This window comes from Condylura cristata, unplaced genomic scaffold (assembly GCF_000260355.1).
Source record: "Condylura cristata isolate star-nosed mole 26May11 unplaced genomic scaffold, ConCri1.0 scaffold00032, whole genome shotgun sequence".
NCBI classification, from domain to species: domain Eukaryota; kingdom Metazoa; phylum Chordata; class Mammalia; order Eulipotyphla; family Talpidae; genus Condylura; species Condylura cristata.
This window is the reverse complement of record NW_004567133.1, coordinates 4960150-4983298: the sequence shown is the minus strand read 5'-3', so window position 1 is coordinate 4983298 and position 23149 is coordinate 4960150. Positions and strand designations below refer to the sequence as shown.

The 23149-nt window shown below is 51.9% G+C and overlaps 3 protein-coding genes across 6 annotated transcripts; all 3 read right to left on the bottom strand.

Annotated features, from left to right (window-relative positions):
• Positions 1–993: 993 nt before the first annotated feature.
• ZNF768 (zinc finger protein 768) lies at positions 994–3861 on the bottom strand. Of its 2 annotated transcripts, XM_012731880.1 has the most exons (3): positions 3846–3861; positions 2899–3617; positions 994–2617 (listed from the first exon to the last, which is right to left on the bottom strand). In XM_012731880.1, the coding sequence occupies exons 2-3, from the start codon at positions 2984–2986 to the stop codon at positions 1020–1022; spliced, it is 1686 nt and encodes a 561-aa protein (XP_012587334.1). In that variant the 5' UTR covers positions 2987–3617; positions 3846–3861; the 3' UTR covers positions 994–1019. The 2 variants fall into 2 exon arrangements, with proteins under 2 accessions (XP_012587334.1, XP_004691740.1); XM_004691683.2 differs by lacking the exon at positions 3846–3861 and having other exon boundaries at positions 2899–3704.
• Positions 3862–8232: 4371 nt separating this feature from the next.
• Positions 8233–11233, bottom strand: ZNF764 (zinc finger protein 764). The gene is made up of 3 exons (XM_004691682.2): positions 10912–11233; positions 10663–10776; positions 8233–9926 (listed from the first exon to the last, which is right to left on the bottom strand). The coding sequence occupies exons 1-3, from the start codon at positions 11075–11077 to the stop codon at positions 9043–9045; spliced, it is 1164 nt and encodes a 387-aa protein (XP_004691739.1). The 5' UTR covers positions 11078–11233; the 3' UTR covers positions 8233–9042.
• Positions 11234–17620: 6387 nt separating this feature from the next.
• Positions 17621–20350, bottom strand: ZNF688 (zinc finger protein 688). Of its 3 annotated transcripts, none has more exons than XM_012731881.1 (3): positions 19932–20350; positions 19520–19633; positions 17621–18728 (listed from the first exon to the last, which is right to left on the bottom strand). In XM_012731881.1, the coding sequence occupies exons 1-3, from the start codon at positions 20125–20127 to the stop codon at positions 18241–18243; spliced, it is 798 nt and encodes a 265-aa protein (XP_012587335.1). In that variant the 5' UTR covers positions 20128–20350; the 3' UTR covers positions 17621–18240. The 3 variants fall into 3 exon arrangements, with proteins under 3 accessions (XP_012587335.1, XP_012587336.1, XP_012587338.1); XM_012731882.1 differs by having other exon boundaries at positions 17621–18725; XM_012731884.1 differs by lacking the exon at positions 19520–19633.
• Positions 20351–23149: the final 2799 nt, after the last annotated feature.

Sequence of the window (23149 nt, the reverse complement as noted above, 5' to 3'; positions counted from 1 at the left end):
GTCTGGAGCCCTTGTTGGGTCCTCACACTGACCCAACAAATGCCCCAAGAGTGAGCCACATTCACTGTGGTTTTGCCCAAATCAGCATGTACAAAAAGCAGTGGCCAATTTCCAGCTGGGTGGAGGAGACGCCGCGCAGCTGGTGCTGGGGGCCAGGGGAGGAAGGCAGGTATCTACACCTGGATGTGAAAATCCCATTGTTTTTTTCTGGCCTCCACAAAGGTAAGGTCTCTCACATCTCCCAATGAGGGCCAGCACCCTGTTTGTGAGGCACGGGGACACGAACTTGGGCACATGTGGGCAAGTCATGCCCCCTGAGCTGTAGATTTTAAGATTCCAGTGAATCACTGACTATAAAAGTACTTCCCAGACAAGGCCTTATGGCTTTACCGCCTGCTGGTAATTAGGAACTAGTGTTGCCCACTGCCCAAGGCACAGCCGATGCACACATTTTAAGGATGAGTCTCTTTTACCACATAAAGGTTTTTATTGAACTCAAATTCAGGGGTTCCAAAGCCTGAGGAAGACAAGGGAAGCGGGGGTTTGTACTCAGAGGCCCAGTCCTTCCCCGGGCTCTACTCACCCCCCACCTACCCTCTCACCCCTTCCTGACTCAAGGAGGGTCTCAGTAGCTACCAATCTAAGCTACCCCACTCTAATTATGTAACCCGACCCCTCCCTCCCCCCACCCCCATCAAGCACTTCACCAAGCCAGGCACCCACCAGGGTGGATACGCCCAGGCCAGCGTTCTGCTGACCTTTCTGGATCTCTCCCAGATCCTCCCTGCCGCCTGTCTGGCGTCCCTCCAGCCCTCTTCATCGCCCATTTCCCATAAGTCTCCAGGGCACGTAACTTCCTCCACCTGGCCATCTCCTCCTAGAATCCTCAGCTCCCCCATTCGCCTCTAGCTTTTCCACTATTCTCTCTAAAGGTTGCTCTAACTCCCTGTCTCCTCTTCTGCCCACCCCCTCCTCGCCCTCCCCCCACCCCCACCCCCACACACTCGCAGGATCCCAGGTCAGCGCCGGCCAGCTGCGTGGGTCCGCTGGTGGCGGATGAGGTCGGAGCTCTGTGAGAAGGCCTTTCCACAGTCATCGCACTTGTATGGCCGCTCCCCACTGTGGACCCGGTGATGCTGCAGCAGCGTTGAAGACCGGCAGAAGCCCTTGCCGCACACCGCGCACCGGTAGGGCCGCTCGCCTGTATGGGAGCGCTGGTGCTGAATCAGCGTGGAGGAGCGATTGAAGGTCTTGCCGCAGTCGGGGCAGCTGTAGGTGCGGCCTGGCAGGTGGGTGCGGGCATGGATGGCCAGCACAGAGCTCTGGCCAAAACGCTTGCCGCACTCAGGGCACTTGAAGGGCTTCTCACGGGCATGGCTGCGGGCATGGGGGATGAGTGCTGAGCGCTGGGAGAAGCTCTTGCCACAGATGCCACAGCTGAAGGGCCTCTGCCCTGTGTGCACCCTCTGGTGACTACGCAGGGATGAGTTCTGGCTGTAGCACTTGCCGCACTCAGGGCAGCTGTAGGGCCGCTCATGGCTGTGGGTGCGCTGGTGCCGCAGGAGGTAGGAGCTGTCGCCGAAGGCCTTGCCACAGTGCGGGCACTTGTAGGGCTTCTGACCAGAGTGAGTGCGCTGGTGGCGAAGCAGGTAAGAGCTGTCAGCGAAGGCCTTGCCACAACGGGGACACTTGTAGGGCCGCTCGCCCGTGTGGGTGCGCTGGTGTTTGATGAGGTCAGAGCTCTGGGAGAAGGCCTTGCTACAGACCTCACATTTGTAGGGCTTCTCACCCGTGTGGATGCGCTGGTGCTGGATCAGGGTGGAGCCCCGCCCAAAGCTCTTCCCGCAGATGCCACAGATGTTGGGCCGAGGGCCCTGCCCACCCCTGGCCCGGCCACCACGACGGCCTGTACCCCGAAGGGCCCCTGTCAGGCCCAGGGGATTCTGGAGCATCTCAAACTGTGGTGTAGACAGCAGGGCCCCTGTGGGCATCTCAAAAGGTGGCCCTAGGGGCAGGCCCTCTGTGGGCTGCTCCCCAAACTCCTGGGTGAAGGAGTCCAAGGGATGGACTCCCAAGGGGATGTTCAAGGGATTCTTTTCCTCAGGATTCAGAAGCATTTCTGCACCTTCCTGAAATTTGGAACTTTGAGCTTCAAATTCAGGGCTCTGGGTTTTGAACTCAGGATTCTGGGGTTCAAATTCAGGGTCCTGGGGTACACACCCCGGGCTCTGAGATTCACATCCAGGGCTCCGGGGTTCATATCCAGGGCTCTTGGGTTCATAGCCAGGGCTGCGGGGTTCATATCCTGGGCTCTTGGGCTCATACCAAGGACTCTGGGACTCATACCTATGACTGCCAGGTTCAAACTCAGGGCTCTGAGAATCTGATTCAGGACTTCTGGGTGCAAACTCGGGGCTTGGGGGCACAAACCCAGGGCTCCGGGACTCAAAACCTGGGCTTTCAGGCTCAAACCTGGGGCTTTGTGGTTCAAACTCTGGGCTTTGTGGCTCAAACCCAGGACTCTGGGGTTCAAGCCCAAAAGGTATCTCTTCAACCTCATAGTCCCCAGTCTCTTCTTGCTGAGAAATTTCCTCTTCCTCATTCTCACTCATGTTGCCTGCAGGATCAGAGAATTACAGAAAATCCAGATTGTGTGGGTCGCGGAAGGTTATTTGGTCCCACCGTTAATAGTCATAAACCTCGACCTCCTCCTCAAGCAGGGTCGCTGGCCCTTGGGCAGGTGCTGAAATTCCCACCTCCCCTCAGCGGACCCAGTCCACCCAGTCCCCGCCCCCGCCCCCCGGGTGTCCAAGCCCCCAGTGTCCTTCCCCTCCCTCGGACCACATCTCCCTCTCCCGATCCCAGGCACGCTGCTCGGAGGGGCGCTTCCTCCCTCACCTTTCGGGGACCCTTCGGGGCTCCCCATTTCATCAGGGCTTTGCACATTCCGTGGCTCCAGGCCCCACGGCGACGCCTCCCGTTCCATCCCCGCCGGCTCCCAGTGCGCCGGCGACGGCGATGGCGGACGATCCTGCGACCCGGCCTGAGTGCCCTGAGACCCGGGCCCTGCCGCTCGCCCGCTTAGCGCCGCGCAGGGAACCCGGCCGCCCAGCCTCGGCCCCCGAGGCCGGACGTCTTGACCCTGGGCCTCTCTGGCCCGTCGGGCCCCTCCCCTACCCGCGGCCCCGCCCCCACCCACAAGGTCTCGGCGTGCCCTGAGGCCTTCGGCGACCTCCGCGCGTAGTGGCCTCGGAAATGAGGGGCTTCACGACTCGTCCAGCCGCCCCCGGGCACCGCTTCCCGCCGGAGACCCCACCGTCTGGCCCCCCAGCCCCGGGCTGGGCTGAGACTGTTCGACCCCCTCCCCCCGCACAGGAAGTGTCCGTCCGCGGCCAGTTTCCCCCGCTGGCTAGCGCCGCGGCCTCTCTAGGAGCGACTGGAGGTGGAAACTCGTTGGCATTAACCCTGGGCGGGATGGCCCCGGCTTTGAGGTGGGGGAAGACGGGTCGCCCCGAAGCCGACGGCAGAGGCTGGGGCAAGTTTGTGTGCCTATATCCTAGGTCTCCGTTGTTCAGTGGCCGATCTGTCGGTCTCCCGGGGCTTGCGTCCGTCAGTGCCTGTGGCCAAGGGCGAGGCGACAAGCGAGACCAAGGTCAGAGAGAAGGAGCGACGCTTCCCGGCGCCAGCGAGGGCGGCGTCTAGCTCTCCTCCCCTCCCCGGCCTCGGGGTCAGCTCCGGCTGAGCCTCGGGAACCTGGACGGACCGCCCCCCCCCTTGGGCTCACCCAAGCTCCAGTAGTCTGGGACACCCCCCACAAACTCCACTCCCCACCCCCGCGCGCCTACCCCCTCTCCTCCCGGCCGCCTCCCTTCTCCGCTCCTCCTAATCTCCTCCTTCCCCTCCCAGAGTGCTAGGACCGTTGCCAAGGAAACAGCTCCGCCTCGGGTTTCCGAGGCACCGCCCTCCTCCAGGAAGCCCAGCGATTGGCCGAAGGCGCTCGGGTTCTCACCGTCCCGCCTCCTCCCACTACTCCAACGCGGGGCGTTAAAGGTCGCGGGGGAACGCGAGGCATCTAATTGGCTGGAGGGCGCGCAGGCCGGCTCACCTCACCGTCTGCCAGAAGTGCCTGCAGGAGTGAGTGGGAGGGTGGTGCCTGGCGTCTCCCCGAGAGCTGGGCCTGTGCTTTTAGAACTTCTCCCGCCCCCACTTACCTTTCATTATATTTTCTTTTTCTGAATAATGAAAGCCCTGGGATCTAAGGACACTCTTCCTCCCCCGGTCTCCCTCACACTCCCTTCCCCAGCGCTTTCCATCTTCCCACGGTTTCAGTTGCTGAAGAGGCTGGTGATGGTGATGGTGATTTGCAGGGGAGGGAGGGTTGGGAATGAAGGGGTGTCCCCTCCCACAGAGAAGGGGCTGGTTTCTTTTTTATTAATTTGCCTCTCCCCTTTTCTCCTTCCCCAAAGCCTTTCATTTAACTCAGAGCCTTTAGTCCCTGGCTCAGGGATTTCCTCACAAGGAGGCAGGGATCTTGTGAAAATACCTTCTAGGTGACTGATAAAGCTCAGGAGGGAAGTGGACTGGTAAGCTTCCAGGATTTAAGGCAACTCAGAACTCTCTTGTCTGACTTAGGTAGAGGCTTGTAGAGGAAGGAAACAATGTTTATCTGGGTGCAGCTTAAGGGAAAAGTGACTCTGGAGAGACTACCAAATAGGGTCCAGTTCTTGGCCCATTTCTCCCTTGCTCTTGAGACTAGTTTGATTGTATTCTTAAGTCTCCCCTGTGAATGATGTAGGAGCCATGGATTGTGTTTTCTTGCTGCATTCCCAGACAAATGAAAGGAAAACTAGTTACAAGCAAAGATGCTATCTCCCATCCTCCTGGAAAAAAACATGAGAACAAGAATTTGGAGAATTCCAAGTGGTAAAAGGCTGCAAAGAAGCTATCTCAATAGAGTGAACAAGTAGTCACACACCTATCTCCCTACATAGTACTTTTCCGCCCTCCAGATAAAGTTTCAAGTTCCAAAGCTCTCCCAAAACAATGTCTGCCTGTCCTAAAACTTCAGCTAAGCAAGGCTCACATGGCCCAGCGCCAGAGGGCCCACACAGAAAGAACACACTGTAAGGGCCCTGCCAGAAGAGGTAGACATGGGGAGCCCCAGGTTCTCCACAAATTGCTCATATGTGCGAAACAAGCCTTCTTCAGAAGACATTTTCCTCTGATCTCCAACCCGTTAATCCACCAGAAAATTCACAGGTGAGCAGCCATCCCCTGCAGAGTGTGACAAGGCCTCCAGTCACCCCACAACGCATTGCCTGCTCTCTTCATAGCAGAGGCCACAAGCTCCACAAGTCACAGCAGCTGGGCCAGGGTTTCCAGCTGCAGACAATACAGTTTCTCATCTGCAAGAGGGGCCATCTTCCGAGCAGCCCCCTCTAGCACCAGCCCTACTAGACTATGGCCTTCCCGAGCAACCAGCCTCCGCCTGCCACGAGCCCACAGCCGTGACAGGCTCCGAGCATAGTGAAGACTCTGACCACGACTCAAGGTGGGGTGACCTTATTCTACCACTATGTCATGTGGGACAGCCCTTTGTGTGTTTGAAGTTGGACACCACTTCCAACACAGCATTGTCCTGTGATGTGCAGCAGCTTGGGTAGAGCAACTATTCTTATGTCCAGCCAGTCAGCACCACAGAGGCACTTGGTATGAGAGCGGCAACCTGTAGAGGCCAAGCTCTGTAAGTGACTTTTTAAAATAATATTTATGCATACAGAACTGGGATACAGGGCAGAATTGCAGGGACTGAGAGGATTCACTAGCGACAGAGTGGGGAGACTGACAAAGTACATTGCTGAGAGGAGCAGCAGGCGAGACAGGAGAGGTCAGCTCTGGGGCGGAGGATTGAACTCACACTGCAATAGCAGTAGCAGCTTGCAGTGCTGCTCCTAACCTGTTGAGCCACCAGGGAGAGCCTACATCTTTTTTAAAAAGACACTGTGTGTTAATCTGGGGTAGAAGGCCTTACTTTGAGAAATCCTAGCCTAAAGGAGATTTTAGCTTCTCTGAATCATAAATACCATTCCTAGTATTTAAAGAAGTCAGGGGTCATTGAAGCTTAAATCAACACCCCCTATTTTTAGGTAAGCTAGGGTCTGGTGGTCCTGAATTTATGGATGGGGCTGTCTTAGGCAGACAAATATTTCTCCTAATGCACCAATGAAGACCTAGAAAAACCTTCCTAGCTTAAACTGCTTCAGAGTCTGAGCCTCAGAGACCTGTGGTAGCAAAGGAAAAAAGGAAGCCCAGCCTCATAACCATGCCAAGAAACGGGCAGCTTGGAGTGAAATGAATCTGAAGTGTAACATTTGATGACACTCCTAAGTTGATCAAATGGTGGAAAGTTAGGTGATGAGGGCAGAAGCAGAGGAGTCAAGTCTGGTCTTCGAGCCTTAGCAGCTTTTGTCAACTTCAAAGTACTCAGAGAAAGTAGTAATTAAAGTACCTTTAATGGCGAGGTGAGAGCAGGATGCAGATCTGAGTGTGAGGTGAGAACTGGTGTTACAAGTCAGCCTTTCCCTAGGCAGCAGTGGGGGGAAAGGGGGGCAGTGTGTGTGTGTGGGGGGGGTGTAATACTGGTTTCTCTAGGGAATTAAAAGCTGGTTAAAAAGTATCTCAAGCTGCTAAGGTGCCTCTTTTCAACCCAGTTTTCCCTTGTGACATGGTAGTACATGAGCCAGTCCGCTCAGAAAAGCTTAGGGTGAGGGAGAGCTTGTTGGGATCAGATTTAAAGATCCAACTGGAATCAAGCCAGTTTATTATTTTACCTTTTCCCCCAATTTTTCACCTCTCTAGACATTTCTCCAAGTTGCAAATTCGGCTTCTTCCTCTTTAAAGTAAACCAGAACTGGGAAATATGGGTGTAGTTCCTTTAGCCACTAACCCCAAATGTTCTTGGCTGACTCCTCCTGTCCAAGATGGTGGGTTATCTACAGAGTGAAGACGTGAACTTTGCTTGTTTGCCCCGAAACCCTCACCCAGGGCTGGTTCTCCCCAGGTATGCCATGTGGTAGTTTTGTCACTTGCCTCACACGTGGGCTTTACTGGCCCTGCATTAGTCCATCCCGCTCAGCTCAGTGCCACGGAGTTATCACAGGGTGCGGGGAGATGGCTCCAGGCCTTCAGCTGAGACACTGGCAAGGGGCGCAGGAGGGCGTGCTAATGACAACAGGAAGCTAGACAGCCTGGAGTCCTGTATGAGTGGGCACCCAGTCTTGGTGTCCTAGCTGCAGATTGGAAGCACTACAATCTCTTCCAGAAAAAAAAAAAAAAAAACACGTGGTGAGAGCTTCTGGCTGGGTCAAGGGTGGCTGAGGCTTGAACTTGCAGGACTCTCACAAGGAGGCCCTACACACTGCAGGGTGCTTTCAGGTTGACCTTCCCCTTCAGACACAGAACTGCCTCGGCAGAGCGTGTGCTGTGGTATGGCAGAAACACAACTAGTTTTGTAATAGGGTGGTCCCTAGGAAAAAGGGAAGTTCCAGGTTCCCTGCCCCCCAGGAGGGTGGAGCTGAGCAGAGAAAAAGGAGAGGAGAATGAAGCAGGGTGGAGGAGGAGACCTGAGGAAGCCACATGGAGCAGCAAGCATGTGATGAAGAAACAATGCTTGTTCCCTGACCCTGGACTAGTTAAGGAAGATGTGGGTGAGATACCTGTAGGGAGGTGACTATGGCCATGTTTATATTGATTTTGATTTTGCTCTTTTCCTCCCAGACTTGTCTGACCATTTCTGACCCTTTTCCATGGGTCCTGGCCAGGTACTTTAGTCTGGTGGCAGCTTTCAGGCCTTGCTTTGGGCCCACGAGGGGATAGGTAACTTCAGGTGTTTGATTTAGAAGTTATATTGTGTTCCGTATTGTGTATTTACTGTATTAAAGTCCCTTTTCATTAAAGTTTTATGTTTTGTCTTGTTGTGGCAGATGGCAGAACCCACTTAGAGCAGGCAGGTTTTGGGGCTTCAGGGGTGTCCCTCTCCCCGTCCTCTAGTAGATTTGGGGTGCCCTACAACAGTTTGGGGCAGAAGATTCTTGACTGCTCTTCCTGGCTGCACTGTCTTCAGACAAGGTATTTCCTTTCTCAGGCAGTTTTCAAGATAAACTGAGTTGATGGTATAATAGTTTGGAAACCATTAAAAGCAAGCAAAGACAGGTAAAGCAAAACCTGTTTTTATTTCTCTCCTATCACCCTTTCACATATATACTCTACCTGAATTCCCAATTCAGGAAAACTTGAATGCGGAAAACCATGATGTGCAGCTGCTGCGGCTCCGGGAACCAAACAGCAGGTCATCTAAATGAGGAGAAACTCCCAGAAGGAGATGGTCTGCTTTGCCACGACCACAAAGAATGCCAGCTGACGCTGGCCAGGAGCTGGCTGGCCAGGAGCTGGCGGGGAGCTGCAGACCAGCTACTGCACAGAACGGGCACCAGCTCCACCCACAGGCGGCAGCTGCCAATTGTTTTTATGAGCGCTTGGGTCACGTTGCCAAATCTTTCGATTTTTCAAGGTAAGTCGGAATCTGGACTTTTGTATGAAGTATTCTGACTCTTACATCCTGACCAGTATTCTGTAATGTTTTTAAAATGCTGACTGAGCCTAAAAAATTAAAAAGGCAGCTACCAACACATTCAGTATAGGCCATTTTTAATTTCTGCAAGAAAAAGACAATGGGCAAAACCAAGTTCTCCTCACCTGAATCCTCTTAACACATGTGTCAAACAGCTTTTCTTACCTACAGCAGAGGTGTTGTGGGGGTGCTTGCTTCAGCCCTAACTCAGCAAAGGGGGCATCTAGAGTCTGGAACAGTAGAGAGCAATGTGTCAGCAAATGAAGCTGGTAAGGACTCAAGACAAGACTGTCCTCATCCCCAAGGTCCAGAGGTAACTTCCCTGGAGCCACCAGAGGTTCAGGCCCCTAGGCCCAGTCTGGCCTTCAGGTGACATTAAATCTTCATCTTTTGCTTTGTCACCACTGAGGCCATCATCCACACTCCTGGAATATGTTTGGATAGTGCTGGAAGCCCACAGGTGGGTCCCGGTTCCCTTGGCCAGGGGTCAGGGGCCCGGGCAACCCACTGGCAACTCTGTGCCTTCGCACCCCAGCATCGGGCCTATGGACCCACAGGTGCTTGGTCACAGCTGACTTCTGACTGAAGCACTTGCCACACTGAGGACAGGGGTAAGGACGCTCGCCACTGTGGGTTCGCTGGTGGACTACCAACTCGGAGCGCTGTCGGAAGCAGCGCCCGCAGTCTGGGCATGGGTAGGGCTTCTCACCCGTATGGGTGCGAGCATGGCGCCGAAGGTCTGAGGCATGGGCAAAGGCACGGCCACAATCTGGGCAGGGGTAGGGGGTCTCACCACTGTGGACCCGCTGGTGCTGCCAGAGGGAAGAGCTCTGGCTGAAACAGCGGCCGCAGTCAGCACAGCGGTAGGGCTTCTCTCCTGTATGAACCCGTAGGTGGGTGATGAGGTTACCGCGCAGGGAAAAGGCCCGGCCACAGTGGGGGCAGTGGTGGGGCCGCTCCTCAAGGTGGGAGGCCCGGTGCTTGTTCAGAGAAGAGGACTGGCTGAAGCCCTTGCCACAGTCAGAACAATAGTAGGGCTTCTTAAATGTGTGTTCGTACAAGTGCCTCATCAGAGTGGAATGCCAAGCAAAACTCTTTCCACATATATAGCAACCATGTCGCTGGTCTGCTCGTGGGACAGGGAGATGGACACAGAGTAGGGGGCGGCCCCGGCAACGTGGCCTGGACGGCTGCTCCAAACCATTAGGGAGCCCAAGAGGCCGAGCATCCACAGAAAGGATCTTCTCCAATGCCTCAGTCCTTTCTGCTTGTCCCTTTTCTTCCTTGTTTCTGGAGTCTGCTGGGAAATAAAGAGGAGAGGTTAAACCTTGGCTTACTATCATCCTTGAGTCCCACACCCCATGTGTTAATAGAGAAGACTCTGTATTACCACCCATGGGGTAATACAGCCACCTGCTGTCTCTGGCATTCAGCTTGGCACAGGCAGAAAAGCTAGGAATGGCACCTTTCCTCAGCTGCACAGGACAGAAAGAAAAACTGCAGCGACCAAAGAGAAAAAAGGAGTCAAAAAGTAGTGCATTCTACCTTGGGGATGGGGAAATGGGAGGCAAGGGGGAGATGATTTCTTAGCTGGATCATGGAAGCTGATTAAGGGTGCTCCAGGCAACAGGAAAAGTACAAAGAGAGAGGTGAACCTGGCTGGCTTGGGCAAGTGTGCAAAGGTGTCCACTTCCCAGGATGTATGGGCAGAGGAAAACTGGAAATTCAGTGTAGAGCACAGAGGGAAAGATGCCGCTGGAGCTCAGCAGGGCTTCAGAACCAACTGGATGTGAACAATTCAGATTCCAGACAGAAGTGGGCGGCTGGCATGCCAGGCTCTGGCACCCCAGCAGAGCTTGGGTTAGCTCAGCACCCCTTTCTAGTCTGAATTCAGAAGCTAAGGACCAAACACAATAACTTGAGGCGGGAAAACAATTCCGGAAAGAACTTCAAGTTACAAGGTAATTTAAGGTAAAATAAAGTAACTGAAGACACAGAGATATCCTCTAGGGGCCGGGTGCCCGCGACTTGACCTGTATCTCCTTTTGTCAGGCACTCAGCCACCTCTGGATCCTGGGCATCCGGACCCCACAGTTCTGCTTCTTCCTCCACCCAGGAGATGAGGGCCGGCTTGGTGCCTCGGAATCCTTGGGGAGAGCAAATTAAATCCACGCTGAACGAGGCAGCTCCGCACAGTCCCGGCTTCCCGAACCAACCCCTGGCGTCCCTCTCCAGGCACAAGCCCCAGAGACTAAGCAGAGGGGACAGGGATGGGGCCTCACCGAGGGCGCACAGGTGGCCATAGGTCTCCCGCATCACGTCCCGGTACAGGGCGCGCTGCGCGGGCCGCAGACACCCCCACTCCTCGGGGGAGAAGTACACGGCCACGTCCGCGAACCTCACGGGCTTGGGTTTCCTCTCGCGTCTGGTCCTGTTTGGCGGCGCCATGGACCGCTCCTTGCCGGGCCTGGGTCTCCGGGGCTCCAGAACGCCTCCCTAGCGCGGGCCCCAAAGTTGGGGTGCGATCAAGAAAGGCCGAATGAGCGGGAGCCGGCCTCCCGAGGATCCACCAAGACGGCTAGGAACAGCCCGCAGTGGACCATAAGCCCGGGAACGCCTTTTTTCTTGAAAAAAGGCTATTACGCGACCTCTTGAACTTTGCCCCCACGCGGTCGCGTTTCTGTGACGTTAAAATACTTCCGGTCGTGCGTCAACGTGCCCACAGCCAAAATGGCCGCGAAGTGTTCGCGAGCCGGAGTCGCACCCGGCAGGTGTAGAGGGCGCCCTCCCGCGCCTGGCCCCCACGTCTCTCCCGCTCCCTGTAAGGCACAGAGTGTAGAGATTTGGAGGGCGGCAGCACTGCAGCTACAGTCCTCACTGTGCCTGCTCTGCCTTTGTGAATTAGGGCGTTAGTTTCGCTGCTGGGCTGCGGTTCATCACCCGGTGATGGCAACCTTTCCCCATTGTAGAGGGTCAAAAAATGTAGTGGGTGAAAAAGGACCAGCTGTCTCTGTCGGGAGCTCGTGCTACTCTAAAATTCTGGTTCTGGGAGTACTATTTCAGGAAGTGGTAGGGGCAGCTGGGTGAGAGTGGGCTAAGGTCAGCGAAAGATGAAAAGCACCCTCTTGCTGTTGACTACCCTCTGCCCACATGCAGTGCATACATGTTTACCTCTAGCACAAGGCCTGACTCCTGAGTTCCTGATCACACAGCTACTTGACAGCTTGCCTCTGTGGATAATCCACAACGACCTCGTCACAGCATGCCCAAAAGTGAATTCATCTCTATACCCTTTTGTTCTACAGCCTGCCCCTGCTGGCTGGGGTTCTTTTGTCAGCAAACGGCACCAACTCTTCATATCATGCCCACCTTCAAGCCTCCTCAACATCTTGAAGGGCTTCTCTGTGCTCCACTTGTGCTCAGAAATACCCCAGCAAAACCAGACACATTTCACAGAAGTGTACTTCCCATCTTCAACAGATCTGAATCCCAGTCTGGAGCATGTGTCTGTCTGCCTTCTTCTAAGGCCTCCCAGGGGATTCCACCTGACACCTTGTCCCCACAGCCAGGGTAGCTGGGGAGAGAATGATCACAGCTCACTGGGACAAACACAAAAAGCTTGAGGTTAACACCTGGCCACAGAGAGAGGTTTGTTGGAAAACATCTGAAGAGGTTAAGAATGCAGAGTTGCCCAGTAACTTGACCCCAGCTCTCCAACTTCTCAGGCCCCCAAAGGACACATAAGACAATAGAAAAATCTCTGTTCAGAGTGATGGTATCTTGCCACCAGTCACTCCCCAACCTTCACCACATTTCCTATAGAGCTCAGGCTGTGCAGCGCTCTGGGTGGTGCTGGAAACCCATAATGTGATCCAGGGAAGAGCCCAGGGCGGGAGTCACACCCTGGGGTCAGCCATGAGCCTATAGCCCAGACTGCAGGTTTTCCTGTGGCTCTAACTTAAGAACCTCAGTAGGGATAGGAATAAAATGCTGTGAGTGAACTTGACTATAAGTCTGCAGGTAGCATGAAAGATACTCAGTGTGGTGGAACCAGGTGCCATGCTAGCTACAGGCAAAGGGTCCTTTCTCCCTAGTGCACTGGGCCAGGCAGAAGGTAACAGCATCTGGTTTTACTCAGACAGGGATGGTGTGGGTAAGTATCAGGTGCTGAGGCAAGGTGCAGACTTGGGGCTTGAGAAATGCCTGGAACCTTGGCCACAGGCTCTGAGCCCAAGTCATGTCTCTGATCCCAGGGGCTCATGACAGCTCCCACATAGACCACACTGACAGGAAACAACAGACTCAAAACTTACTCTTTGCTCTGCTGTCTCTCCAAGGTCTAATCATGTTCAGATGACAGAAGCAATCTTCACACCAGTAGAAGCATTCTAGCTCCTAGAAGCCTCCCACCCCAGACTGTATCGGTCAGTTGAATACCCACAAGTCAGGGGCCTTCCCACTCACCTCAGAACCAGAGGAGATACCCTCAACCAGAGGAACAACTGTCACAGGAGACAAAAGGTAAACTGCTTTCATCCTAAACTTAAATTTACACATACAAGTAAACGACCAAACTAGGTCTTTCACTCTTGCACCTAAAAAACCAGTATCTGAATTACGAAAAGTGTCTTTGTATAAAGGAGTTAGCCAAGATGGCCAGCAAGAGAGTCAGGAGGATGGGCCTCTAAAATACAGCTTCCCAAAGTAGCAGGAATGCTGGGATCTTCTAAAGGTGAAGGAATGTGAGGATGAATGCAGGCTTCACATCTGCAGGTCTGAGGAGGTGCCTGGTAGTCTGGGTGATGGGAATCGTGGTGTTTGACTTTCCCAGCACAAGTCATCATGTTATCAGCAGATTTTTTTTCTGATGCCACTATCAACTCAGGGAAACAAAATTTTATTAGGGATGTGACACAGTTTTCTGAATTCCCAGGAATGCAGGTGAACCCATTTAACAGTTAATCATAAGGGAGTAGGGGATACAAATCATTGAGTTTACAGTTTATCCTAGAGAGGAATGCAATTTAGTTAACTTTCCAAAAAAGGAATGCAAAGGGGTGATTAGAGCTTAATTCCATTTATTCCCAATTTTTAATCTGGGATGATTTTTGTTACAAAATGGAGGGACCTGCTATATCACTGATCTTGAGTTTGGATGATTCATACAGTGTAACCTAATCATGTAAAACCAGGATGCTTCAAAGTAGATGAGAAGCAAGATTTCTGACTCAGTTGGGTCATAAATTCACGTCAGAGAAGATTAGTAAGGACTATGCAGTTTCTTGTTCAACAAAACATTCTCCCTTCAAGCTGGAACTGGACACTGCCCTACTTCTCACCCATCTGGCGCTCTCAGGCTTCCTCTCTTCTGAGGATCTGGAGTAGTTGCACCCCTAACTGGGGCTCCACCTCTACCCTAGAGAAGAGTTTGGGATCTGAGAATTCTAGGGGTCTAATAATTGCAGAAACATTTAAGACTACCTGTATGCTCATGTAAAGAAAATACACCAGGCCCCTCTTGTGTGGCTGGCCTAGTAGGTGATGGAAACATTCAGAACCAAAAGGTTCCTGCTCTAAGTTGACACTAAGCGTGACTCCAGGGAGAAGCTGCCAGTACAGCTGCAGGCGGTGGTGCTTAGGGCTCCGGAGAGCCACAGAATCACAGACTTGGGACTCAGCGTGGGGAAAGCAACTCTTCTTTGGGGACAAAGTACATACAGATTAGCATACTGCAAGCAAAAGCTGGTGGGCTTAGAGGTACGCCTTAAGAACACATTCATTTAGCTGGTACCAAGTGGAGTCAGTGTCTGTAGGGAGAGATCTGGTTTGATCATGTGCTACCTCTGCTGAGGTACAGGCTCTCAACTTTTTTGTCCTAGGGATGTAAAAATAACTATTATATTATAAAAATAAATAAATAAAATAAAATAACCATGTGGGAAGGGGAGGGGTGGAGTTAGCCAAACCAAAGGATAAAAAAAAAAGATGTCCTAGGGAGCAGGCCCTCCCTGGTGGTGCAAGCACTATGAACCTATGCACAGCCACTGCAGCAGTTCAATCTTCTAACCTCCCCCCCACCCCACCCCCACACCTCTGGCTTGTACCCCAGTTCTTGCATGCTTAAATAAATCTTAAAAATAAAAAAGTCCTAGGGAGCTACTGTAAGAGTCTGACCAGGAAGTCTCAGTTATGAATGTCAGTGAGGCTCAGCTGACAGGGATCTCCAGAAACGGACTCACCCCAAGGCTAGACTAGGATCCAGTTTCCCTGACTCTACCCATCTCAGCCAGCCCCTTTCCTTTTCAGAGATCCGGAACAGCTGGATCCAAGAGTTCACAGGTGGCTGTCCCCATCATGCCCTCTGCACGGGCTAGAGACACCCCCTCTCTTAGGGTAAGAAGTAGGCAGCCTCCTCCTTGAAGTTCGTCCTTTTCCCTGCTGCTGCCCAGGGGCAGGGACTGGAACTTTAGTGGGAAGCAGGGAGCCAGGCCTGGGGTGGTCTCTGGACTTCCCTTCCCACCTAGGTGGAGCACTGCGGATTCCGCCTGGGACCAGGGCCAGGGGGACCCCTGGTGGCCCGAAGTAGCGTTAGCAGGGGCAGCTCTAGGTCGGATAGGCGAACTCGGTGCCCTCAGAGAAGATGGTACATTCTTGCTTCCTTCTAGTTTGGAGAAAGGCATCTAAGTTTCAGTATGGGCCTGGAGTCAATGACCTGATTCATTCTCCCCCACACCCCTTCCCCGTATTTTCTTGGTTTTCTTCACACAGCCTTGGAGGACCCTCATGCCCACAGCTAAGATGGCCGCGGCCGCTTCAATGCGCGAGCGCAGGCGGGGCGGTGGCGAGGAGCAATGGGGCTGGGATTCGCTGGCCGCCGGAAGTCGCCTTCCGGGTCCGGAAAGAACTGCCAGTGGCCGGTCTTGCTTGCTTTCTTCTTATTTTTTTAATTTATAGCAAACTACAGTAGTTATTTTTTTCCCCCCATTCACTGGATACAGAATATTCAGTGACCTCTTCTCCCACTCCATTCCTCTGTTAGCGGTTCCTTAACTACTCCTCCATGGATAGCCTGTTTATATAGTCACGATATTTCCATACATTTACTAGCTCCTTTTCTTAGGACATTGTGCCATTTTACAGGACAGAAAGCAGCCCTGTTACAACCTCAGGTCAGGCAGCCCTGTAGCATCTCCGGCCTTGCAGCCTGTTTCATTGTCGGCCTCCTCCAGGCCTGTTCCAGAAAAACAACATGAACACTTTGAATTTAACTGATTCCTGCTGAAAACCAGCAGTATTTTAAATCGATGATTAAGTTACGCATGTACAAAAAATAAGATGAGTTACTGTGCAACAACAAGCCTCTTAACAGAACAGTGGTGGGCAAGGCAAGAGCTGCAATTGGGGTTCTTAGTCCTGTTTTGCCTTTGTTTTCTCGTTTGTTAGTTTTTTAAATGCAGGTTGTTCTCTGACATGAGTATGAAATTAACTTTATCTTGATTGATCACTTAATATATGCCAAACTATTCTCACATTTTCACCTATTCATTTATTTAACAGTCACAGGCTGCAGCTCCTACTACTCTTCTGGATTAGAGGCTGAGGCCAGACATGAGCTTGCCTGAGGCTATCCAACCAAGCGGTGAGCCATAATTCCAACCCTAACAGTTTGCAGAGTCTGCTGTAATGTCCCGATTACTGAGGGCACAGAGAGATGGGATTTTAGGCCGGTTACCAAGAAATCGTTGTAACATGAGGTAATGTTCACCCCGGGGGTCAGAGCTATTCCTGTTCACACACTGCAGGTCCTCCAATAATGTCATTACTTTATATTGTTAATGAGAAAAAAAGAAACTGGACTGACAGTGAACAAAAAGTTATTCGAAGATCTTAATTTGTTATACATCCTTTTGCTTAAAGTCAGTTTCCAAGAACCTTTCCACAACATCAGGTAAAGACTTACTTTATACAATTCCAGTGTCATATAAACATAGAGGGGGAAAAATGAAAATGATGGGCTTGATTAAGTATTGACGTAAATAATAAGTACTGAAAAGTCAATAACAGGGTTAATGTTTTGTGGTTACATCATGGGTGGGGAAGATGTCATTCATATGTTAAGGAGATATGTGAAATTGCTGGGGTGAAGAGTTTTTACAGAAGGTATCCTGTACCAACTGGGCATTCAGCCTCTTGCTTTCCCATTCAGCCGGCACTGCAGCCTAGCATAGCGGAAAGAATGCGAGTGTCCACTGAGAAGTTAGGAAGTATGGATTCCAGGCCTACCTCTGCCACTAAATCAACTGGTGATCTTAAGCAAGGCCCGTCCCCTCTCTGGGCCTCAGCCTTTCTTAGAATGTGTCCTGTGGAACAGTAGTCCCACGAGGGGCCGGTGGAAAGAACAGAGTCACACAGAATCCCCTAAGGCCTCAGCTGGTGTTTGCTAAAAAACAAATGGGATCAACGCCCCTCATATGGAACTCTTTTGCCACCTAGCTGTCTCTCCCAACAGAAGGCACTCGATATCCTCATTGTCTGTTGACTGCATTTTGAAAGGGAAAGGTCATACATAGCCTAAAGGGGCTCTCATTTCTGGCCGGAGGCTCCCCTAGACAGACTAGGCTGGGACCTGCAGCCTGAGAAGCCACCCTTAACCCTAAGGCAGAGGCTGCTTTCTGTCTGGGAAATAAAGACCAAAAACCCTTTTCCTGCAGCTGCTTATTTACTATGCTGCTGGTTCCTTGAATTCTCACCTCATGCTCACCGGAGCCCCTCACTCACAGTCTGCCCAGATCTGACTGCTCAGAGGAAGTGGTAGAAATATCTGGTGTCTGTGTCAGTTTCCAGCTTGGCTACCTTAGAGCAGTAAAAACTTGAGAAAAATACTTCATCTTTGAGCCTTAGTTGATTCATCTGCCAAACACAGCCTTTGATGCCCACACCTGCTTCATAACACTTTGAAGCATAAAATGTCAACAATAATTCAGTCTTCAAACAAAAGTTTATTGCACTTTTACTATATCACACATGTTAAAATTTCAGTCTGCACAGTAACTCTTTCCTTTGAGGTAGATATTATTAAGCCTCATTTTATAGTTGAGGAGTTGAGGCTTAGGGAGGGAGTATGGTTACCGGCCGTGGGGTGGGGCAAGCCCCAGACTAGATCTGCCCCCTGCTTCTGGCCACCCATTTCTCTTCCAGAACTCCTTGCTGGTGTCAGTTTGCTAGGACCTTCCATGGCCTCCATCCGGGATCCCTCCCCAGGCCTTAGCCCCCCTCAGCATTTGCCTCTCATGTAAATAAGAAGCAAGGGGATTTTTTTTTTTTTTTTTGAGACAGTGGAAAGATCTTGGTTGCACCTGTTACTGAGATAACAACTGAGAAAAGTCTAGCATCTCACTCATTTTTTTTAAAGTGGGAGAAAGGTGTCAAGTTTAATCTATTTTAATTTTTACAGGCACTTTTCTTTTTCACAAGTTTAGAAACTTGTGGGATCCTTGAGGGAAGTCCAGGGGATGACTTCTGGTTCCCAAGCCCCTGACTCAGTTGCCTACCTCAGGGCCCAGTCAGTGCCTAGCACCTAGGCAGGCTCTATCCCAGCGTGGGAAGAGTGCTCAGCCGCACTCCTCGAAGATGTCGGGGTAGTGCCGGAACAGGACAGGCGGGTCCCGGTCACCCCGCACAGGTGCCCGAGGCACAGCCCTGATCCCAGGCCGCCGGCCTCGCCGCCCCCCAGAGCAGGAGCGGTGGATCCACTGGTGTGCTTCCACGGCGAACTTTCTCTTGAAGCGCATGCCGCACTCGGGGCAGGGGAAGGGCCGCTCCCCAGAGTGCATGCGCCGGTGGCTGACCAGCAGCGATGGGTAGGTGAAGCGGCGGCCACAGTCTGCACACACGTGGCGCCGCTGGCTCGCCTGCGCATCCCCTGCGCCCTGGTCCCAGGCCGCCTTCAGCGGTGGCTGTGCTCTCGCCATGGCCCGGCTGGCTGGCGAGTCAGGGTTGTCTTTAACCAGGTCTTCAGACGGCTCCTTCTCAGGAGTCTTTCTGGTCCCATGGGCTCCTGGCTCTTCCTGGGGTTCTTCCTTCTTGTCTGGACCATCTCCTGAGGAATAGGAATTACATTTTATTTTTTGACACATCCAGTAATTATTTTACATTTGATAATTATAAAAAAATGATTTTGCTTTGACAGTTGTGTGTTACACTGTAGGAATTACATTTAAAAACACATTTGTTCAGACTGTCTGGCTTGTCAGGTGCTTTTACTTATGAAAGTGCCAGAAAAACACTGCCCGGTGACTACACATGGCTTTGAAGGATGGTGAGCAGAGTTCAGGTGTTGGCAGAGTGACTTATGTGGGGTGTCAAAATGGTTCCTTTACTTCCCTGCCTTGTTGGAAGGTTTAAATAAAAACAGGTCAAGCACTTGACCTAAGGAGTAGCTATTATTATTGTGTTTTCTTTTTTTGTTTGTTTGTTCTTGTTAGGGTAAGGCTTTTGCAAATGAGGAGTCATTTGTTCAAGATCACTCTGCTGCAGGATTTAGAGGGGAGAAGAGCCAAGAGCCAATTACTGAGCATTTTCTCTTGTGCCACTTTGCCTTGCCTTGTGAAAGGCAGGCCTTAAGCCACTTCTGGAATCCAGGGAAAAGGGAGAATGATGTATTCTCCAGGAGGGTCCTGGAAACCTGGTTCTAGACTTGATTTGGGCTCACACTTAGATCTCATCTTGACTACTGTCCCAAGTTCTGAAAACTCTGCACCAGGTCTGATTTCCTCTAGACCCAACAGGTGTTGCCGCTTTAATACCTTTAGCAATGCTGGAAGTAGGGATCTGAAAGAGAAGAGAGGAAGCCCTGGGCCAGGTGGGGGAAGACTTGGGACCAACCCTCACCTCTCAGAGCTCCTCCCAGGCTTTCCCCCTCCTCAGGATCCTGGGCGGCGGGGCTCCAAGCCTCACTCTCCTGTTCCATCCAAGAGATGAGGGCTGGTTTGGGGCCTGGGAATCCTGGGAGAGAACAGGGATCACAGTGCTGGCCTCAGAGGCTGTCCTGGGAAGATGGCATTCCCCTGCCAGGGCACCTCCTTAGAACTTATGCTCAACTGCAGTGCGCCTGCCTGAGGGAGTGGATGGAAGTGGAAGGACTCCCGAGTGGGGCGGGGGTACCTGAAGTCCTGGGAATGGGAGGAGGCTGGTGCCGTAGGTGGAATAATTCGGGGTTAGGCTCACAATTCTCTCCGTCCTTCTATATCATCTCCCCGGTGAACCCCAGTGGCTGAGGAGGGGGCTCTGACCCGGGCCTCACCGAGCGCGCCCAGGTGGCCGTAGTTCTCCCGCATCACGTCCCGGTACAGGGCCCTCTGCGCGGGCCGCAGACTCCCCCACTCCTCCAGGGAGAAGTACACGGCCACGTCCGCGAACCTCACGGCCGCGGGCTGCTTGCAACCCGGCCGCCTCTGCCCGGGTCTCAGCGCCTGTAGCGGGGCTGGGGGCGGCGCCATGGGCCTCCCGGCCCAGAGCAAAGGCCACCGGGTCCCCGCTCCCGCCTCAGCTTCTTCCTCCGCAGGAAAGACTCCCGGCCCCGCCCAGCTTTGCTTCCGAACGCAGCCGGGGCCCGACGTCGCAGGGACTGGCTGCTGGGGATGCGGGGACTCTGATGGGAACAAATAACCCCCCTCGGTGTTTGTTCACTCCATGGCAGCTTGGACATAGACACCCGGGTTAAAGGACCCACCCGGAAGGTGCCTTCAGAAAATATGGCGACATCCTGGCTTCAGCTGTCACTAGCTGCCTTAAGGGCGCCATCCCTTGATCCTGCCGAACTCGCCGCGGTCTGGCTCCCCGGGCCTCTTGGTCCACTTGTCCTTAAACACAATGGCCGCTGGAGCTGGGCTTTTAGGGAGGCGCGGGGCGCAAGAGGGAGGGGACGCAGGGCAGGCCGAAGGGAACCCTCTTGCCTTCAAGAAAGATGGACGGGCCCGCGGCTTCCAGTACCTCGCTCGCCCGCACTGCGCCGCGGCCGGTGATTGGCCGCCAGCGGGAAGCGGCGGCGCCCGCACGGGCAACTGGCGGGGCTTGGGGAAGGCGCACCCTGAGGCCGTGGGCTGGTCCGGGAATTGACCGCGGATCTTGTCCTCTGTGGGGCCCGGGATTATGGCCCCGAGGGCGACAACGGGAAGCCGGGCCCCACCCTGCGGGAAGACGCCCACATCTTGGCCAGCCCTGGGGAGAACCGAGGTAGACGCCAGGTACGCGTTTGCTCTCCGGACCTCGTCTTGGAAACACCCGACTGCCAGCCTACACTTGGCTTGCTCCTCGCGGAGCTCCGGGCTAGGGGCCTTGCTAGGTGAGGTTGGAACGAAAGGAGGAAATTTAAAATAATTTCCCCCCAAAACTAATGAATACCTGATACTTTAAAAGTAGTAGAAAAGATGTCTAATGACAGCCCCTCCATACACTTCCCTGTGTTCTAAATAACTCGTTTAGGAACTCTGTTGTGCGTACAGTACAGTGCACACATCAGTGAGAAGTTCGCCCAGTTGTATATAAACGTATTATATACATCACACAAAACAAGATATATGACAGTGCTCCTGAACCCCTTGCGCCACCAGGGAGTGCCCTTAGTGCGTCATCTTAAAAGCTGTGGCATGGGTTTATAAGTCCCAGATGTCCTCATCCCGTTTGTAATATGCCGCGGTTAGGCAGGATGTCAGTTTATTAAGCATGGGATTCACTAAGGCGATGACAGTACCAGCCTGGTTTCTGGGTAGCAGCCCACAGCCCCATCTTCGAGCCACTCCTCTAAGTCTCCCCCTTTTCAGACATGTTTTTCATTGCTGATTCACCAGTGCCTTTCCAGTCTTTATATTTTCTTTTAAAAAAGATTTATCCATCTTCATATTTTCAGAACTGACTTTTTTTTTAATAACAGTTTATTTTTACATCATTTTGTACATTTTTTCCCCCCATCTCAATTGTAATCCCCGCGGGTTTCCCATCACCAAGTCACCCTTGTGCCATCACCATAATCCCGTGCACTTCCCCCCCCCACCCCCGTTTTTGATCCCATTCCCCACTTCAGCCCGGCAAAATGTCTCTGGTATATGGTTGTTCATTATTTTTGTTATGTTCTCGCCTGGTCCATTATTCTCCTGTTATGAGTGAAACTATCCGGTATTTTTCTTTCTCGACGACCCTTTTTTTTTTAAGCAGGAATAATTTTTGACTTTTAGTGTGACTTCTACTGGTTTCACTTCAGTAAATTAAATGCTTATTTAAAAACTTTCCCTTCAGAGTTCTGGAGGTGCCTCACTCTACTCACTGTGGCAAACAGTGTAGAAAAGGATTAAGTAGGGCTCTCCCTGGTAGCACAGTGCAGCACTATGAAGCTAGCCAAGTCACTTAGCACCAGTTCTATCCCCAGCCAGGAAGGTGACCCACATGGCGCGGCAGACCTCTCCTGTCTCACCCGCTGCTCCCCTTAGCAGTGTTCTTCACCAATCTGCCTGTGTTGCTTCCCATTCTGTCTCTGGTGAATCTTCCCACTGCCCCTGCACCCCTGGCCTGTACCCCAGCTCTGTATGCATAAATAAATAAATCTTTTTTAAAAAATTGTAAATTGCTTCCAATAAACTTGCTATTAACTAATTTGATTGAAACAAACTTTCAAGGCTAAAGCTGTTCCAACATAAGTGGCTGCCAATCATAAAAACACAAAGATGTCTTGCTTTTAGTTTTATTGCCCACCAAATTGCACATGTTTGTTCAAGAGTCTGGATAATGATGAAATGTTATAAAATACATTGGAGATCATTATGGTTCATAAATTTTACTTGTTAGTTACAGGATGAATTAAAACCTTAAGCAAAGCTAAAGTTTCTTGCATAAAGCTCAGCCTTGTGTTGACGTGCTAGGGATGAAATGTAATGATGTCTGCAACTTACTGTGAAATATATTAAAATAAGATGGATAAATGAAAGGATAAAAGATGGGTAGATGGGATGAGATAAGCTAAAGCAAATAGCAAAACTACAGAATCCAGGTTAACAATAGAATCTAAGTATGGGCAAATGAAAGTTTGGCATAAAATTCTTTTTAACTCTTTTGAATGCTTGAGAAATTTTACTATAAAATGTTGGGGTGGGGCAGGGTTCTTCAATCTATAAATACATGCTAGGTCCCTTCACATTTTTATCTCAGACCATCCTGTGAAGTTGACATTAGCCCCATTTTACAAGTGAGACAAAGTTTAGAAATGTTGAGAATATGTTTAAGGCCACACAGCTAGTGCAGACTCTGCTGAAATAGGATCCAGTTCTACTAATGCAGGAAAGTTTATATATGATACAGTAAAAATCACTACCAATTCCTATTAATAATCATAGCTGGAACCAAGGCGTTCAAAGAAGCAGTCTTTGGTTAAAAGAGGTATTTGAGGGCCCTCCCTGGTGGCTCAGTGGGTTAAAGCATAGCACTGAGAATCTAAAGCCGCTTCTGCATGAGTTCGATTCCCGCCTGCCC